The 20,910-nt window shown below is 32.0% G+C and overlaps 2 protein-coding genes across 2 annotated transcripts; both read left to right on the top strand.

The window, feature by feature from the left end:
- Positions 1-7,348: 7,348 nt before the first annotated feature.
- LOC104881687 (LOB domain-containing protein 27) lies at positions 7,349-8,688 on the top strand. Its single transcript, XM_010662720.3, has 2 exons — positions 7,349-8,176; positions 8,466-8,688. Exons 1-2 carry the CDS (start codon positions 7,441-7,443, stop codon positions 8,480-8,482), a joined length of 753 nt encoding a protein of 250 aa, XP_010661022.2. The 5' UTR covers positions 7,349-7,440; the 3' UTR covers positions 8,483-8,688.
- Positions 8,689-17,809: 9,121 nt separating this feature from the next.
- LOC100255941 (pentatricopeptide repeat-containing protein At5g39980, chloroplastic) lies at positions 17,810-20,091 on the top strand. Its single transcript, XM_002276520.4, has one exon. It carries the CDS (start codon positions 17,844-17,846, stop codon positions 19,869-19,871), a length of 2,028 nt encoding a protein of 675 aa, XP_002276556.1. The 5' UTR covers positions 17,810-17,843; the 3' UTR covers positions 19,872-20,091.
- Positions 20,092-20,910: the final 819 nt, after the last annotated feature.

The following is a 20,910-nucleotide window of genomic DNA, read 5'->3' as shown; positions in this document are numbered from 1 at the left end:
AACAAAATATTCCACAATAAAATTATTCATATACAGCATACATGATACGACTAGCATTTACCAAAACAAAAAAGATAAATTAATTCTAAACGAATATGGGAATTAAAAGAGAGAGATAAAGAAAGAGAAAAAAAAACACTCTAGCTTTTCACATTCCCTTCCGTCTTAAATCTAAGCTTCATCAGTCACTAACGATCGATCTCAGCTGTACTAACCTCAATCTCTTTTCCCACATTGCAGCTTCCTCCGATTGAAAGTATATATACTCCCAGTATGTAGGGGCAGCCTTAGACCCCACACCCAATTCAGCCCAGCCCTCCTCTTCAAAAGCTTGGTTTTGCTTCTTCTATTCTCCTTTATCCTTTTTCAAGAGCACTTTCCCCTCTACACTCGGTTGACCCACACGAACTTCAAAACTTTGTGGGAGTGGCAACACATCCCTAATTAAGTTGGAGAGAACGGGTTTTGATGTACGAGATAGAATGCTTGGATGGATGAACACATCCTCCATCCAGATAGACTTCACCCAAAATAGAAAAAAACATCCAAATAGACTATTCACTATGTCCAAGTAGACTTTGTCCAAACAGATTATGTCCATATGTCCAAACAGGTTATGCCTAAGGTAGTCAATGTTCAAATAGATAATGTCCAAACATGCTATGTTCGAACAAACTATGTCTACACAGACTATGTTTGGACAGATCATGTCCAAACAAAGTAGATTCTCGAAAGTAAATGATCATATGAGAATTTACCCACTAAAGTCTATTTCACCAAGCTAGTCTGAGCAAATCAACAAAGTTAAAAATAATTTGAAATGATCAATCATTACACATCATTGATAGAGTAACATAAGAATAAAGGTCAAACTTAAATGAGTCATAGAAGTTATGGGAAGGTTTCAAAATTTAACCCTATAAAATGGTAAAACATTAGAGAAAATAGGGAAGAGAAAACGCTCCCCACAAAAGTTATCCATTACATTGACTTAATTTTCCAAGGGGCCTACTTGAAGACACACCCTTTTTTGGCATGAATAGCTAAAGGAAAGAGGATATCCAGACACACATTTTTAGTAGGAATAGTTAAAGGAATGAGGCATGAAAGCTAAGGAAAGAAGGTACAAAAATAGCAAGGGTCTAACAATGGCATGTTTGTAGGAAACTAGCAAAAAGCCATATCTCCACTCAAAAATAGTTTTACCCTTCCAAACTCATATGGAGGTGGTGCCATTTTTTTTCTCTACCTTTTTCCTCTTCATTTTATGGTTGCAACCAAAATCTTCTACTCAAAAAGCCTCTTCCTTGAAGTTGCCAAACCAGGGCACTTGGGATCTCTATAGAAACCCTTTGAAAAATAGACCAAAGAGAACCCTAGCATGAAAAATAAGCCAAAGACCCTAGAAAAAAAAAAACCTCTCGGCTAAAGGAAGAGCCTTGAGCCAAAGACACGAATACAAGAAGGTAAAAGTCTTCTTATAGTAAGAGCCTTGAACCAAAGGCACTAATACCCATATAGTCAAACAAGAAGGCAAAAACTTCCTAATTGCAATAAAAAGCCTTTCCCATTCTTTTCGCATATATTTTCATATCACTCACTACAATGTTTGACTAAAAAATGAGGGGCAATTGTGGGAGTGGTGGAATATCCTTGGTTAAGGTGGAGAGAGCTAGTCTGGATGTATGACATAGAGTGCTTGGATAAATGAGCACGTCCTCCATCTAGACAAACTTCACTGAGAAAAAAAGAAAGTTATGTAAGAATAAAAGCAGATTAAAATGACTAAAGCCATTTGGCTAAGCTAGTTCGAGTAGATCAACAAAGTTAAAAGCAGTTTAAAATGACCAACTATCATTACACATCATTAATAGGGTAATGTAAGAATAAAAGTTAGACTTAATGGAGCCATAAAAGTTATGTGAAGATTATAAAATTCAACCCTATAAAATGGCATAGCATTAAAAAAAACAAGGAAGAGAAAACTCTCCCCACAAAAGCTATCTATTACGTGGTCCAACTTAATCTTTGGAATAGTCTACTCGAACATTGAAGGTCAAGAAATTAACAAGGAATTTCACGTACAAATTTGAACAAATATGGGTGGGTTTTTGCCCTTCTAATCGTGTAGGCAACCATTTTATTTTTCTTTTCTCTTTTGTTTGTAAAAAGAAAATTATGTTCTAAAATTTTCAATATAGAATAAATAATTGTATGGGTTTAAGAGAAGGATTCGATCTCTTGTTAAGAAGTGTAAATTAATATTTGAATTCAATTAATTTCTTATATTAGTTATTGGTTATAAAGGATAGTGGGTTGTTTGTACAATTAAGATGAGGATATTACGATGTTTTTTGTCATTTTTAAAAAATAAGAAAAATAGGGATGAAAAAATATTTAAATATTTGCGGAATGAACTCACTATTATTTAGTTTACGATGAAGTCATTAAATTATATTAAATAGTTAAATTGACTTATCAAAATTATTACTTATAACTCAAAGAGGTTCTCACGGCTTTAAAGCGTGTCTATAGAGGTAAAAGGAGTTTATTACTTAAATAGCACCAATAACTTTTCCTCTTATCAGATATAAGATATCACAAACACTTCATTTTCAAATGCAAACACAACGTTCTCGTTGTGTCCCATGAGATTATGAGGTCAAACAAACAAACACCTCTCACTAACTAAACAAACCCTCATACTGAGGTCGAAGATCGACTCTGATACCATTTGTAACGACCTACTCCCAACCGTATAGATATTGTTTGTTTTGAATTCAAAGGGGTTTTCACGACTTTAAAATGCATATATAGGGGTAAGAGGAGTTCAATACTTAGCGCCAAAAACTTTTTCCCTTATTCGATATGGGATATCACAGTAACTCTGCTATCAACTTTGTGGGAACAGCAACACATCCGTAGTTAAGTTGGAGAAAACGAGTTTTAATGTACGAGGTAGAATGCTTGGATGGATGAGCACATCCTCTATCTAGATAGAGACTTCACCCAAATAAAGAAAAAACATCTAGACAGACTATTCACTATGTCCGAGCAGACTTTGTCAAGACAGATTATGTCCATTTGTCCAAACAAGTTATGTTCAGGGTAGGCTATGTTCAGACAGACTATGTCCAAACATGCTATTTTCAGGCAAATTATGTCTACAAACTATATTTGGACAATGTCCAAACAAACTATATTCTAGCAAGTAAATGACTATATGAGAATTTACCCACTAAAGCCTATTTCACCAAGCTAGTCTAAGCAAATCAACAAAGTTAAAAACAATTTGAAATAATCAACCATTACACATCATTGATAGGGTAATGTAAGAATAAAAGTCAAACTTAAATGAGTCATAAAAGTTATGGGAAGGTTTCAAAATTCAACCCCATAAAATGGCAAAACATTAGAGAAAATATGAGAGGAGAAAACTCTCCCCACAAAAGCTATCTACTACATCGACTTAATTTTCGAAGGACCTACTTGAAAACATACCATTTTTGGCAGGAATAGCTAAACGAAAGAGGATATCCAAACACATTTTTAGTAGGAATAGTTAAAGGAAGGAGGCACAAAAGCTAAAGAAAGAAGGTACGAAAACAGGAAGGGCCCAACAATGGCATGTCTGTAAGAAACTAACAAAAAGCCATATTCCCGCTCAAAACTAGTTTTACCCTTCCAAACTCGGATGGGGGTGGCACCATTTTTTTTCTCTACTACTTTTTCCTCCTCATTTTGTGGTTACAACCAAAATCTTCTACTCAAAAAGCCTTCTTCATTGAAATTGCCAAACCAGGGCACTTGGGATTTCTCTAGAAACCCTCTAAAAAATAAGCTAAAGAGAACCTTAGCATGAAAAATAAGCCAAAGACCCTAGAAAAAAAAAAACCTCTCGGCTAAAGTAAGAGCCTTGAGCTAAAAGCGCGAATACAAGAAAGCAAAAGTCTCCTGACGGTAAGAGCCTTGAACCGAAGACACTAATACCCATATAGTCAAACAGGAAGGCAAAAAATTCTCAATTGCAATAAAAAGCCTTTCCCATGCTTTTCTCATAGATTTTCATATCACTCACTACAATGTTTGACTAAAAAATGAGGGACAATTGTGGGAGTGGTGGAACATCCTTGGTTAAAGTGGAGAGGGTCTGGATGTATGACGTAGAGTGCCTGAATAAATGAGCACGTTTTCCATCTAGACAGACTTCATTGAAAAAAAAAACAAAAAAACAAAATAAAACCATCTAGATAAACTATGTCCAAACAAGTTATGTTTGAGCCGACTATGTCCAAGCAAACTATTCTAGACAGATCATACCCAAACAAACTATGTTTAGGTAGACTATGTCCACATAGACTATCTTCGCCCATTAAAGCCATTTGGCTAAGCTAGTTTGAGTAGATCAACAAAGTTAAAAGCAGTTTAAAATGATCAACTATCATTACACATCATTAATAGGGTAATGTAAGAATACAAGTTAGACTTAAAAGGAGCCATAAAAGTTATGTGAAGCTTATAAAATTCAACGCTATAAAATGACATAGCATTAGAAAAAATAGGGAGGAGAAAACTCTCCCCACAAAAACTATCCATTACGTGGTCCAACTTAATCTTGGGAATAGTATGCTCGAACATTGATGGTCAAGAAATTAACAAGGAATTTCACCTACAAGTTTGAACAAATATGGATGGGTTTTTGCCCCTCAAACCGTGTAGGCAACCATTTTATTTTTCTTTTCTCTTTTGTTTGTAAAAAGAAAGTTATGTTCTAAAATTTTCAATCTAGAACAAATAATTGTTTTTAAGAAAAGGATTCGATATGTTGTTAAGAAGTGTAAATTAGTATTTGAATAATAAATTTCTTATATTAGTTATTGGTTATAAAGTACAAAGGGTTGTTTGTATGAAGAAGGTGAGGATATTACGATGTTTTTTTTTTCTCATTTTTAGAAAAATAAGAAAAATAGGGATGAAAAAAGATTTAAATATTTGCGCGATGAACTCTCTATTATTTAATTTACGATGAAGTCATTAAATTATATTAAGTAGTTAAATTGATTTATCAAAATTATTTTTCATTTTAAATTGTAATATTAATTTACTTTATAAAATATATTTAATATACTTAATAATTTAAATTAAATCATTAACTCATGTGGCAATAAGTTGATTTAAGAAATTAAATTATTAACTCTTATTTAAATTTTAATTTTATTTCACATTATCTTTTTTTTTAAATCAAATAATATAAAATATATTAAATTTTGATAAATATTAAAAAGAATATATTTAATTAATTTCCATCTTCTTATCTTGGCTGTTAAGTTACCCCATTTATATTAATTAATTTTTTTTAAAAATTATAATTAATCAATAAAACTTTTAAATTTGTATCATATTAATAATTTTTAAAATAATAATTAATCAGTAATTAAAATCTATGCGATAAAAGTGGGTCGTTATATTATGATAGTTAACACCATTTTATTTATTAAAATTTGATATTAATTTTAAATTAAATAAAATCTAATCTAATTTAAGAAATAATCTATAATTTTGATATTAATTCTAAAATTAATTTTAAATTAAATAAACTCTAATCTAATTTGAGAAATAGTTGGTAAATATTAAAAAAAAATAATATCATAAAAATTTAAATATGATTAATTAGTCGAAAGGTTCCTTTGAGTTGACTTAGAATAAAGGCAATTAGGTATAATTTGATTCCATGAACGTGTGACATCAACAAATTAACGATTTGTTGATATAAGAGGTGGTGTCTTGTCTGACGGAGTCAGCTTAACGGCAACATACGATAAAGGGGTGGGTACGTTGAAAAGCCGTAACGGTGGTATAATATTTCCGTAATGAAATTCCTACGATAAACTTATCACTCTAATCAAATATCAATATGTTTGATTATGGAAAATATCAAGAAAATAAAAAAATATTTAAAAAAAATGATTTTTTATTTTTATTTTTTATGTTTGGTATTTTAAATTATTTAACCTTTATAATAAGTGAAATGAATTTAAAAAAATTGATTTTTTTTCTTATATTTTCCCTCGAATATAATATTTCAAAATAAAGAAAAAAGATTCATATGACTCGAGAAAATCCATATAATTATCCCAATTAAAATTCTTTACATCTAAAAATTCCTATCAAAATTCTTCATATTTAAAAAATATTTATCATGCAATACCAAAATTCCTAACAGTTTTTTATTTTTGAAAAATAGATATAATTTTATCATATTTTATATAAAGCTAGTTTTATTTTCAAAATTAAAATTGTATTATCAGTGAAACTATTTATTTGAGAATTATTAAATACATCAATATAAATCCTTTATTTTCAAAATTAAAATTTTATTATCAATGAAAATATTTATTTGAGAATTATTAAGGTTATGTTTGGTTCCCAAAAATACTAAGAAAATAAAAAAAATGTAAAGAAAAATGATTTTTTCATGTTTGGTTGTTATAGGAAAAATATTAAAGAAAATCAAATATAATTAAAACTAATTAAAAGTTTATGTATTTTTAAATTATTTAATTTTTATATTAATAAGTTAAAATAAATAAAATGAGTTTGAAGTAACAAAAAAAATAATTTATCAACTTTTAATCAATTTTTTTATTTTCCTTCACTTTTTCTTTCTTTCTACTTTTCCTTTATATTTTCTTTCCCTTGTATTTTCTTTCAAATTTTCTGAGAACCAAACATAACCTAAATACATCAGTATAAATCTCTTTATTAATCTAATTTAAATAAATAAATAAATTATAAGAGTAAAATGACAAAATTACTTTATTTTTCTAATGATTTGTTTGATATTGATTTTAAAAATGAAAATTTTTATCACTCAAATGTTAATATAATATTCTCTATTTTTTTTTAGTTTAAAAGAAATGGTAAAATAAAGAGATAATATTTATTTGAATAGAGTCATCGTGGAGCGTGAATTCTTCTTAGGGAGAATGACCATCTCTCTCTTCCAGTTCCAGTTCAGCTCGAGCAACATGCCACGTCATCGTGGAGTGAACCGGTCAAAAACCACCGTGTATCACGTCTCATAGCCCATCCACAAAGCGACACATCATTGTACTAGGGTCATTCTCGTAACTTCACAAAGGAACATACCCAATCGAATTACTAAACTACCCTTCCGAAGAACCAACGCCGTGTTGCGCCGCGCCGCGCCGCGCCTTGATTGATCGAGTGATGTTGTCACTAGACAAACGGCTCAAAAAAGGACTTTCATTTGAAATAAATTTAGATCGATGCCAATCTTTTAATTCCGAATTTGAATTGGTCTTTCCTAATAGAGCCTTTTGATCCTTCATTTCCAGTCTCATTTTTTTTTTCTTTTTTCCCGATTAAATGCTGCCATTTCCATCTCCATTTTCAACGTCACCACCAGGGTTCTGATTAATGAAGGAATCTCGATCTCCAACTCCGACCACCTCCATCGTCTTCTTCCTCAAGTTTACTGCACTGTCCTCTCTGCTGCTCTCCATATGCGTAGTTCCTGTACGTATGACTGTCAAAGGAGGCACAAGCCAGGCATGCGCCGCTTGCAAATACCAAAGAAGAAAGTGCTCGGATCAGTGTCCACTTGCTCCATATTTCCCGGCTAGCAATCCAAAATTGTTTCAAAACGCACATCGGTTATTCGGAGTCAGCAATATGATGAAAATACTAAAGAAAGTGAATGACGATCAAAAGCACGACGCGATGCAGTCTATTATATACGAGTCCAACATGCGGCAACGGTTCCCTGTTCATGGGTGTTGTGGAATAATACGCCAACTTTATCAGCAAGTGCAGCAGACAATGGATGAACTGTGTCATGTAAATGCGAGGCTTCACATGATCAGAGAACAGCAGTTTCACTGTCAAAATAATAACAATAATCTCCCTCTCCCTCCAACACCTTCACAGCATTTGCAGCAGCCGATGATTGGGAGTAATATTATTCCAGTGTATCCATATCAGTTTGATCAGCAGCATCATCATCCTCCTCCTCCTCCAGTTCTAAGAACGCCTGTTGCGCATGTTGGGCCTTCTAACCAGTTGTTGACAAAGGAAAACAAAGGGAGTCATGTAGAAATCAACAAGAAGACAGAAAGATTATTATGGGGTCAGCCAGATTTTGATAATATTAATGGTAATAGCTTAATGGCCTGCCTCCTTCAGTTCTTCACCTCTCAAGTTCCATTCCTTTTGCAAATGGGAGTGCCTCAACATATGATCTCATATAATTGCTGATGACAAACAATCTTACATTGGATTCAGAAAAAGAGTACATGATTCCATGTATATGTATCCTTTCTTTTTCATTTAATTGTAGAAATTGAAGCTTTTCTATCATGTGAATATATATATATATATATATAGCTGTTTTAATCTATGTGCATGGAGTTGAAGCTCACTAATTAATCTTGTAATGGATGCAGTTTGGAAGAATCAATGAAGGTTAGAGATCCATTCCCAAGAGTAAACTCAAGACTGCTGCAGCTAGCTTGAGCCTTCTTCAGTCTCACCAGCATTAACTCACTGAAAGGAAGAAAAAGAAAAGGGGAAATGCGTATTGGGTCTGATGATTATTTTATTTTATTTTATTTTATTTTTATTTTTTTAAAGCATATTCATGATCTTTATGTTTCATCGGAAACAATGCAGCCCTTGGATTCTTGTAATAGATGAAGAAGATAACATTTTGTTTATTTTTCCACTTGGAATAAAGTTGCATCCTACAATGTGTAGAAGAATAAGAATAACCTACTATACAATAAGAACAGTTGGACTGGATTCGGATTGAACCGGGGTTGGATCGCCTGAATCAAACGAACTGGCCGATTTGGAGGGAACCAATTGATTCAATTGAATTGAATTTTTTTTTTATAAAAAAAAACAGAAAAAAAACAGCATCAAAACGACGTTGTTTTGGAGTGTATATAGCTACAAGCTTGCAACTCCAAACCCTCCCTCCTCCACCCCCAGTTGCCAGCTTGTTGTTTTGCCCGCCACCAGCCCGTTGATATGCCACGCTCCACGATACCCAAGCAGCTCCCGTCAGCAGCCCGACACCTAGAAAACTCCTCCCGTCGATTGGTCCGGTTCTGAAAACATTGTCAAAAACATAAATTTTATAAACTTTATGTGAAATATATATATATATAAAATATTTGAGACAAAGAAAATCCTTCCATTATGGTATAAAAAATATTACAAAACAAAAATAATGTAATTTTTAGGAATCTACCTAAAAAATATATATTTTATATAATATTTTTTTTATAAAAAAGAATTTATACTAATTAGGAATTTGAGACACTTTTAAAAATCTTCATCTTGGATCAAATTTCATTAAGTTAATTTTTTTTGTCTCCATGAACAACAATAACTTCATCTTCAATAAAAATTCATTTTATATGATATTGCATGCTTTCTTCTTTCGACTCTTCCACAAATCTTTAACTCAAGTTTTAATATTCTATTCTTTTTGGCTCTTTCTAAAATCTTCAACTAAAGCTTAATTTAATAACATAAAGATCAAACAATCCACACAAAAGCACACGAGGTTTTAACTTGGTTTGATCAACCATGTTTACATCAGCGAATAAGAGAGCATCATTCAAGAACAGAAAAAAAATACAATTATTGGGTTCTTAAAACATCATCTTATGTTACCTCACTCCTTATATTTACATCTTAAACCACAAGTCTCTCTCTATCGGATGACTTTCATTTTTCCTTATATCTCTATTCATTATGTATAGTCTTTACAAACCTTTTATTTACTCTAAAACATACGAAGAAACTCCTAATACATAATTTTAAAAACTTCTTTCTCCTATCAAATATGAAATATCACAATACATGCGGTAGTTACTATAATAATCTGGTTGTGCATGGCTGTAGTGGGAAACTTTGGCCTACATATAAACAGGGCAAACATAAGACAAAGCAACCGAATGGAGAGTTAATTTCCAAGTATAAAAATAATCCTAGCCTAATACAAGAAATGGAACTGCACCAAGTATCCTCGAGATCCAAACACATCATGGTGTATCCAACTCATTCTTTTTTCATTTCTTTTATTTATTTATTTATTTTAATATATATATATATATATATATATATATATATAAATCAATTGTTAACCACCTTGATGTATATTTATCATTTTTGGGCCGTCCTCCAATAATTGAATTTTAACATGATATTAGAGCTTTAAATTCGGGAGGTTTTTATATTCTCAATCTCTTCGGAGCCATGTACCATTTGTGAGGTAGGGTGTAGCTCACTTTCTATCTTTTGAAGGATTTGAACCAGAAGAAATTCCACCGGGAAATGCAGATTCTGCTAAATTTCTCGTGCTTTTTCCAGACTTCTCATTTCTAACACCTTCTCTGAACTTCTATTCCTTTTTCATACTATTACCCTGATCCTATGACTACCACTATTCAAGCAAATTATGTGCACTAAAATAAAAAGATCAGCCTACGTCTATATGAAAAAGGAAATTCACCAAATGCATAGAAAAAAAAGAGTGAACCTCGGCCAAAAATATTGGCTTGCATGAAGAGACATATGTAATAATTCAATGTCATTCATGACATTCACATTTTAATCTAATTGTTTTACTTTCTGATACCAAAAATCTCATTTTAATATAATTGTTTTACTTTCTGATACCAAAAACACAACAAGACAAAACAGAAGCAGAATTCAGTGATATAAACATTGGTTCAAGAATTCAATCAAATACATAGGGCAAATTTAGCGGTTTATCTTATGGTCAATAAGCCAACAAGATTGCTGGATCGATTCTCTTTGAAATGGTTTTCTCAACGATGAATTTCAAATTTCTGTAATTTGAATAAAAATCGAAGAAGTTAGATTTTTACAAAACAAATAAAAAGACTTTGAATATCAAACGCAGTGATACTTGGTGTTGATGATACAAAGAAGACTTATCTTGTGAAACATCTTCTTAGGGTTAGGGTTTTATGAAAACTAGTAATTCAAGGTGAAAGGTTTGGACTTTGAACCTTTATGAGAAAAATCTCTTGTTGTAATACTAAAATCAATGAGAATGGAGGGAAAAAAAGGGAAGAAAATGTGAAATGGAGGGAAAAAAAAATTAATTTGTTAAATAGGATTAAATAAGGATAATTAATTTGATTCAAACGTTCCATAAAAACCCAAATTTTGGGAGAAAAAACAAATGACCTTACTTTTTAAAAAAGATAAATGTACCATTCTTTTAGATAAGAATTCCCTTTAACAACTTATTAATTCTATCTCACATCAAAATAACAAATTGAAGCTAAAAAAATTACAAAGACAAAAAGTTTTAAATTAAAAAAGTGAAAATGAGGTTATATATATATATATATATATATATATATATATATATATATATATATATATATATGTAATTTTAAAAATATTGAAGTTATTTTTTCAAATATATGTATTATTTTATATTGTACCTTTTAATCAAATATTTTATAAAATAATTCAAATTTATAAATCCAACCCTCTCATATTTTTATTTGAAAAACAATCCATTTTTTATATAAATATCTCCTACCATTTCGAATATTTAATTACATGTAGATGTTAATTTTACAATAAAAAACAAAAAAACAAAAAAACAAAAAAAATAAAAGAAAAAAATGGGTTAGATTGATGATGATGATGATAAAAAGAAGAAATAATAATAATTTAATTTGGCTTCTCCCATGGGTCAAAAGGTGAAATAATAATAATGGGTTAATTTAGCTTCTCCCATTGATCAAAAGGAGATGGGTAAAATTAACCCTAATAAAAATACCTCAAACTCAATATATGAATATAAAAATAATATTATAAAAAATGAAAACCTGGATGTAAGATGTGACACCACTTTTATCAGCACCATCTATTGCCTTTACCTCCATAGAAACGATACTAGTTTCATCACTTGAATCGATTTGAGTTGCAGTTCCTTTCAATGCCCTACTAGTTGGCGCAAGACTTCTAAGTTGAAGTAGTCAATAGTGTCATTATCCTTATATTTCTTGCAATAACAAAGATTAACACTTGGAAACCATTTCAGCATGCTCTCAACTAAGGTTTAAAATATCTTAATATATATCGTCAATATATCTTTGATATATCTGATATCCATGGATCCCGAGAAGATATATCAATCAACTAATATTTTTGAATATTTTATTGATATTTGATGGATTCTACGATATTTTCGATTATTAAATAAGTTAATTATAATTACTTTATTTTTAAATTTGATTTAATTTATTACCAAAAATATAAAAACATAATTTTCTTAATAGGTCTTTTTTATATAATCTATATATTTATTAAATATAAAAATATGAATATTAAAAAATTTATATTGATATCTTGAATACATTTTAATTAAACCGGATAATAATTTTAATATTAAATATATTTTAAAATTAGACATGTTATTATAATATTATTATAAAATAATTTATAATGCAATTATAAAATTTATATTTTTTTACTGATATAGAAGACATTATTATCAAATATGACAAATTATATGTATTAATTTTTTTTTAAAAATAATTTTAAAATGTCAATTTTTACCTCATATACGATTTTTTAGATTTTTCTTAATATTTTCATAATTTTTACGTTACAAATATTTTGTGTCAAAATATCCTTCATTACCGATATTTTCATTCTTACTCTCAATCAACATAAATATTAGTTTTTAATGGATATATCGTTAACTTGATTTTATGTGATATATCAACAAATCAATAGATATTGACATTAAAATATTGAGATAAAAATTGAACAAAACTCTTAAAAATGTTAGAAAACTTGTAAAATAATAATTTAAGAAGTAATAATATATGTATTATAATTAATATATGAATGATATAATTTATGAAATTTTATAATAATAATAATAGGTGATATTTGAAAAATGATTTGATATTAAAATGATAATTTGTCAAATTTAAAAATAAATTTAATACTAAAGTGATAGTTCAATCCCGTTTTGCTCGCTTTCAGCCTTGGCCGCTTTACCCGCTGAACCACAAATTCCCTTTTTATATAGTGCATCTTTGTGTGGAATTCCCCAATGGCTACCAAAGTTCCAAACAGAGCTGCATATTCTTCCATCCTCCGTCCTCATCTAGTAACCGGCCTTTCCTACTTGTGTCTATATTATCTCATTCAGTTTGTTGGGCGTCGTAGTGGGTTGGTTTATCACTGTTTTCAATCACGGCTGGAAAGGCTTTTGGTGAAGAAGAGACAAAGACAGCAATGGCGAACAACAACGTCCTGCCTGATGATTTGATTGTGGAGATTTTTCTACGACTGCCAGTTAAATGTTTGAAGCTAGCGATTCAGTTGTGTATGCAAGGCATGGTATGCTGTGACTAGAGATCCTGTTTTCATGGCCAAACACTTGGATCAGACTAATTCTTCTGACGATGGTAATGCAAGCATCTTGATTTGTCACACACCAGACTACTCCTTCTCCATGCTTTCTAATGAAACACTAGACCATGTTCCGACCAGAATATCCATGTTTAGTAGTTTACATTATCGTTTTCCCCTAGTTTATGGTCCATGTTATGGTATACTTTGTCCATATAGTCCTAAAGGACTTACCTTATGGAACCCTGCAACCAGGGAAATCAAGTCTCTTCCAAGGACAACCTTCAGGCACTCGAAATTTTGGGAACGTGCGCATACGTTTATGGCATTTGGTCGTGATCCTAAAACCCGTGACTACAAGGTCGTCAGATTTTTAACCCTACCTATCCGTAAAGCGGAATTATACACCTTAAGCAGTGATTCTTGGAGACAAATGGACTTAGATGTGCCAGCTTACATTGATCGTACTAATATCATAAACTCAAGCATGAAGGGACGTATAATCACTGGTTGGGTCTGATCATGAGTATGGTGACGCTGTGATCCTTTATTTTGACATGAGTGATGAAGTTTTTGGGGTGATACCTTTACCATATTATTTTCGCAAACGCAGAGGGGACGTTGCAGTGTACAATGAAAGGATTGCTTTGATCATTTATCCAATGATGTACAGACACATACACGGACAGTGATAAAAATCTTCAACATTTGGGTGATGAAAGAGTATGGGGGTTAAGGAGTCATGGACCTGTTTCAGGTGTTGAGAGGCAGGGCGGACTTTTCATGGAAAGTAGCAGCGGGGAGTTGCTTTTGTATAACCGCTTAACTCGACAACTTAAGAATCTTGGAGTTTTCTCGTGTGCTAGACGTCCTAGCATTCAAAGAATGCAGGTTATCATTTACAAGGAGAGCCTAGTTTCCCTTAACGGAAGGCATGAAGATGAAGATGGTATCATTCGTCCCCATACCCATAGCTATCCATGATTGATCTTTTAACCAGTCAATTGGCTAGACCCCTGGTCATATAACTTTAAAATTGTAATTTTGGTAATTTTTGTAAAATGAACCCTCCCCATGATGGGCTGTGATCTAACAACTTACCTCTAACTTAGATGTGGTTTACTAAACTGCTTCAAGCTCTAGGCTGGGGCTGACCCTCCTTGGACCATGGCCTTACTTTTAGAACTATGAGTCCTGGGTATCAAGCCATTCTGTTAGATACGAGGATTTTGACAAAATGATAATAATTTACTTTGTTTTAAAACTATTTCTAAAGAAGAAATTTGCTTGAAAGTTATCCTTTGAAAATATAATTTTAGTATTTTTGTAAATTAGAAATTTCATATTTTAAAAAATATATTTTAACATTATTGTATTTTTGTAAAAAAAAATTAACCCATGTAATGACAATCTAATTTATAAGACTCATACTAGGATGCGTGACATGACATGTTGTACTAGACCTCATGACATTATGGTGGCACAAAACATGACGTTGGATACATGTTAGGACCCGTGTCATGACTCATGTCATTGCCTTATATTAAGAGACATACCTAATAATTCAATGTCATTCATAACATTCACATTTAAATCTAATTGCCTTACTTTTTTATACCAAAAACTCAACACCACAAAACAAAGGCAAAATTTGGTGGTATAAACATTGGTTCAATAATTCAATCTAATACATAAGGCAAAGTCAACGGTTTACTTGATGACCAATAAACCGACAAGATTGTTGGATCGATTCTCTCCAAAATGGTTTGCTCAACAACCAAACCCAAATTGTTGCACCTTGAATAAAAATTGAAGGAGTCAAATCTCTACAAAACAAATCAAAAGGCTATGGATATTATATGTACTTCATGTATATAATCCTTATATTAAAAGACACACCTAATAATTGAATGGCATTCATGACATTCACATTTAAACTAATGGTCTTACTTTCTTATACCAAAAACTCAACACTATAAAGCAAAGGTAAAATTTGGTGGCATAAACAATATTGATTCAATAATTCAATCCAATACACAGGGCAAATTCAATAGTTTACTTGATGGCCAATAAGCTGACAAGATTGTTGGATCGATTCTCTTCAAAACGGTTTTCTCAACAACCAATCCCAAATTGTTGCACCTTGAATAAAAATCGAATGAGTCAAATCTCTACAGAACAAATCGAAAGGCCCTGGATATTGAGACATTACAAACTTCAAGAGAAATCAATGTGAAACATTGTATTTGCTGCATTTTTTGGTGTTCTCCCATCTCCACTAAAATAGGATCGAATTTCAAATTTCTACCATCTTAAACAAAAAGGAACTATGTTGAATATAGGATGAAAAGGTAAAATTAAGAGAGAATAAAGGAACTTTTATATTGGAACTGGTCACAATGTATCCAAGCAAAGGGGAAAAAAACTTTACAATGTACACATCATATTGGAGTTAAGGTTTTGCAAGGCCATCGAACAAGATTGAAAACTAGCAATTCAAGATTGATGGTTTGGACCTTTCCAAGAAATCTCTTATTGTAATAGCACAATCCAGTGTGAAATGGAGGGGAAAAAAAGGTAGAATTAATTTGTTAAATGAGATTATATAAAAATTACCATTCTTTTAAATAAGGATACCATTCAATAATTTATTAACCCCTACATCCCGTCAAGATAAAAAGTTCAAGTTTAAAAAATATGAAGTCAAAAAAGTTTAAGATTTAAAAAGTGAAAGGGAGGTAATGTATGTAATTTTTAAAATATTGAAAGTTATTTTTTCAAATATAGATATTTATCTTATTGTTTTTAATCAAATATTTCATAAAATAATCCAAATTTGTAAATCCAACCCTCTCATATTTTTATTTGAAAAATAATCCATTTTTATATAAATAGTCATCATCATTTCAATTATTTTACATGTAAACATTAATTTTTCAAGAAAAAAGTAAGACTATTTCTGTTAAAAAGTTAAGTTTGATCACAAATATTGGCTATGATGCACTATTATTTATATGTACTTCATGTATACAAGTTGTGTATTAAGAGACATACTTAATAATTCAATGTCATTCATAACATTCACATTTAAATCTAATTGTCTTACTTTATGCTTCCAGAAACTTAGCACGATAAAATAAAGACAGAATTCAATGGCATAAACATTGGTTCAAGAATTCAATCCAATACACGGGGCAAATTCAACGATTTATTTGATGGTCAAGAAGTCTAAAAGTTTGAATTGTTGGATTGATTCTCTTTGAAATGGTTTTCTCAACAATCAATCCCAAATTGTTGCGCTTTGAATAAAAAATCAAATGGGTCAGATACTTACAGAACAAATTGAAAGGCTCTAAATTTTGAACACAATGGTACTTGGTGTTGGTGATAAAAAGAAGACTTGTCGTGTGAAACATCTTCCTAGAGTTAGGGTTTTGCAAGGCGAGACTAAAAACTAGCAATTCAAGGGTTAAGGTTTGGACTTTGGACTTTTCCGAGAAAAAACTCTTGTTGTGATAGTACAATCAGTGTGAAATAGAGGGAAAACAAAGAAAAAATGCAATGTGAAATAGATGGAAAAAAAGGAAGAATTAATTTGTTAAATGGGATTAGATAAGGGTAATTTGATTAAAGCGTTACTTTAAAACCCCAATTTGAAAAAGAAAGTACTTTTCTCTTTTGAAAAAATAACATATACCATTCTTTTAGATAAGAAGTCCCTTCAACAATTTATTAATTCCAATCTTATGTCAATATAAAAATTTGTAAGTGTAAAAAAATATCACATAAAAAGTTTAAGGTTAAAAAAGTGAAAGTGAGGATATATATATATATATATAATTTTTAAAATATTGAAGTTACTTTTTGAAATATGTATCTTATCCCCTTTAATCAAATATTTCATAAAATAATCCAAATTTTTAAATCCAATCCTCCCACAGTTTTATTTGAAAATAAATTTATTTTTAATATAAATATCTTTTACAATTTTCATTATTTACATGTAAAAATGAGACTATTTCTATTAAAAAGAATTTTAAAAAATGGAGGTTGGATTTTCAAATTTAGGGCTGGAACAACCCATCTAATCAAATAACTCGGAAAAGAAAGTGTGAAATTGAGAAAAAAAAAATTCCTTTTCTTTTCATGGGATTATACCATCTAAATATGTAAAATCTATTTTCGGAGGTGAATAATAATAATAATAATAATAATAATCATAAATAATATTTATTTTTATTATTATTATGCTTAAAATATAAATTTTAAGCAATATAAAAATAATTCATTAACCTTCATATCTTCTATTTTTTCTTAAGATTACTAATAATATTTGTAGAAAAATTAGTAGTTAGTATTAGTAAAGCCATTTCTGGTACAGTTGGGAAGTGTGGGTTAACATGTCTACGCTCTCGTTATCTGCTACTTCCATGGCAGTGGACCTACTTCCATCTTCTTCGTCCTCGTTCTTTTCTCCTCACATTTCATATATCAAAACCAACATTTTCTCACCATTCAACAAGACCCAGAAACACAGAGCCTGTTTCATACTTGTCTCGGTGTTTAAAGATGTCTGGAGAAGACTACCAGATGAAACGACGTCGTTGCTATCGTCTTCTCGCCAGCACCGTCCCAGAAAGCAGCGTGTGGTACATTTGGACCACAGTGTGGACATGGACGAGCTATTGGCGTCAATCAGCCAGACGTCGAACGAGCAAGAGCTCTACTCTCTCATGTCGCCCTACAAAGGGAGGCAGCTTTCGATTCGTTTCATGGTTTCGCTTCTCTCTCGCGAGCCCGATTGGCAGCGCTCGCTTGCGCTTCTCGATTGGATCAACGAGGAGGCTTCGTATTCGCCTTCTGTGTTCGCCTACAATGTTGTTATCCGAAATGTGCTTCGGGCGAAGCAGTGGGAGCTCGCACACGGGCTGTTCGAAGAAATGCGTCAGAGAGCGCTTGCGCCTGACAGGTACACTTATTCTACGCTTATAACACATTTTGGGAAGGAGGGTATGTTCGATTCTGCTCTTTCCTGGCTCCAGAAAATGGAGCAAGACCGTGTTTCGGGTGACCTTGTTTTGTATAGTAATCTCATTGAGTTGTCGCGCAAGCTCTGTGATTACTCGAAGGCGATATCGATTTTTTCCAGGTTGAAGCGGTCGGGGATTTCGCCGGACCTTGTTGCTTACAATTCTATGATTAATGTGTTCGGGAAAGCTAAGCTTTTTCGCGAAGCCCGGCTTCTACTTCCAGAGATGAGGGCAGGGGGTGTTATGCCTGATACAGTTAGTTACTCTACGCTGTTAAGCATGTATGTTGAGAATGGAAAATATGTTGAGGCATTGTCTGTGTTCTCGGAGATGAATGAGGTCAGGTGCCCACTTGATCTTACCACTTGCAATGTTATGATAGATGTTTATGGGCAGCTGGATATGGCTAAGGAAGCTGACAGACTGTTTTGGAGCATGAGGAAGATGGGAATTGAACCGGGCATTGTTAGTTACAATACCCTTTTGAGGGTTTATGGTGAGGCTGAGCTTTTCGGGGAAGCCATTCATCTTTTCAGACTGATGCAGAGGAAGGATATTGAGCAGAATGTTGTTACTTACAACACCATGATTAAGATCTATGGGAAGTCTCTTGAGCATGAAAAAGCTACAAATCTAGTTCAAGAGATGCAGAATAGAGGTATAGAACCAAATGCCATCACGTACTCGACAATTATATCTATATGGGACAAGGCAGGGAAACTGGATCGGGCAGCAATGCTGTTTCAAAAGCTGAGGAGCTCGGGCATTGAGATTGATCAGGTTCTTTATCAGACAATGATTGTGGCTTATGAGAGAGCAGGCCTGGTTGCCCATGCCAAGCGCTTGCTCCATGAACTCAAGCGCCCAGACAATATCCCCAGGGAGACCGCCATTACAATTCTTGCTGGAGCTGGGCGGATAGAAGAGGCAACATGGGTTTTTCGTCAGGCCTTTGATGCAGGGGAGGTGAAGGATATAACTGTATTTGGGTGTATGATTGATCTTTTCTCAAGGAACAGGAAGCACACAAATGTCATTGAGGTGTTCGACAAGATGAGAGGAGCAGGATACTTCCCTGATTCTAATGTAATTGCTCTTGTCCTGAATGCATGTGGGAAGTTGAGGGAATTCGAGAAGGCTGATGCAATATACAAGGAGATGGAGGAAGAGGGGTGTGTTTTCTCAGATGAAGTTCACTTCCAGATGCTGAGTCTCTATGGAGCCAGAGGAGATTTTCAGATGGTAGATTCACTGTTTGAAAGGCTGGATTCTGATCCCAACATCAACAAGAAAGAGTTGCATCTTGTTGTTGCAAGCATTTATGAAAGGGCAAATAGACTCAATGATGCATCTCAAATTATGAACAGAATGAGGGAAAGAGGGATTTCTAAATCATGATCGGCTTTGCGACCTGAATCTGCATGTGTTCAAGTAAATTCACCATGAAGATTGTAAATTTCACCATCTCTTGCTGATTTTTCTGTAAATATAGCAATTCAAATGTAGGGTTCCTTTCCCCCTTCTCATACACCATGATGTAATTGACACTTCCTCTCTTTGTGTACCTTGATATTTCATGATTTTGAATCTTGTAACATAAAAGGGAAGTGTCTTCTTCAACATCTACTGCTAAATGTTTACAGATGCTTGACTTGATTCTATCCAATCACATTGGAGAATCTTATTTTGAAAGGTTGGTATACTTGTACCTCTGTTTTTAATTTTAAGACCTCTTCTTTACCTACCTTACCAAACTCATACATCAAGTCATCAACCAAATACACCCCAACTTCAATTTTTGAAATACCCATAAAACCCCCTCACAAACACTATCTTCTTCCCCATCTCAAAACCCATCATTTTCTCCTAGTCAAATTCCTTCCCCTTCGATCTCATAAAACTCACATAGATCATGGAGATGTCTTTGATAATGATAAAAATGAAGAGGCATGTAATTTTTATTTTCTTAAGATTTGGAGGAAAATAACAAGTTGATTAAAAGATATTTAGGTGATGTTTGTTTTATTTTTTGCTAAACAGAAAATGTCAAAATATTTGACTCTTTCTAAGCAGATAAAAATAACATTTTCTGTTCAAAATATTTGACTCTTTCTAAGCAGGTAAAAGTAACCTTAACCTTTTGATACTAACGGACATAACTAAATTAAATATATTGATAACATATTTATTTTAATTATGTTGGTTAATATCAATAGGTTGCTTTTAACTAAATGAAAAAAATCAAATATTTTAGTTTTTTTATTCAGTCAAAAAATAAACATTAGCTTAGTCTATGTTTAGTTCACGAAAAATTTGAGAGAAAGTAACAAAGAAGAAAAGTAAAAAGAAAGAGAAAGTGGAGGAAAATAAAAGATAAATTTAAAGTTAATAAATTATTTTTATGTATTATTTAAAACTCATTTCTCTCTTTTATGTA

The sequence above is a fragment of the Vitis vinifera genome, chromosome 14 (assembly GCF_030704535.1).
Source record: "Vitis vinifera cultivar Pinot Noir 40024 chromosome 14, ASM3070453v1".
NCBI lineage: Eukaryota > Viridiplantae > Streptophyta > Magnoliopsida > Vitales > Vitaceae > Vitis > Vitis vinifera.
The sequence above is the reverse complement of the archived record's forward strand: the minus strand, read 5'-3'. Positions and strand labels throughout refer to the sequence as shown.

Bases quoted from the DNA above. Each gene is read 5' to 3' on its own strand.
- LOC104881687 (XM_010662720.3), top strand. From the start codon at position 7,441: ATGAAGGAATCTCGATCTCCAACTCCGACCACCTCCATCGTCTTCTTC.
- LOC100255941 (XM_002276520.4), top strand. From the start codon at position 17,844: ATGTCTACGCTCTCGTTATCTGCTACTTCCATGGCAGTGGACCTACTT.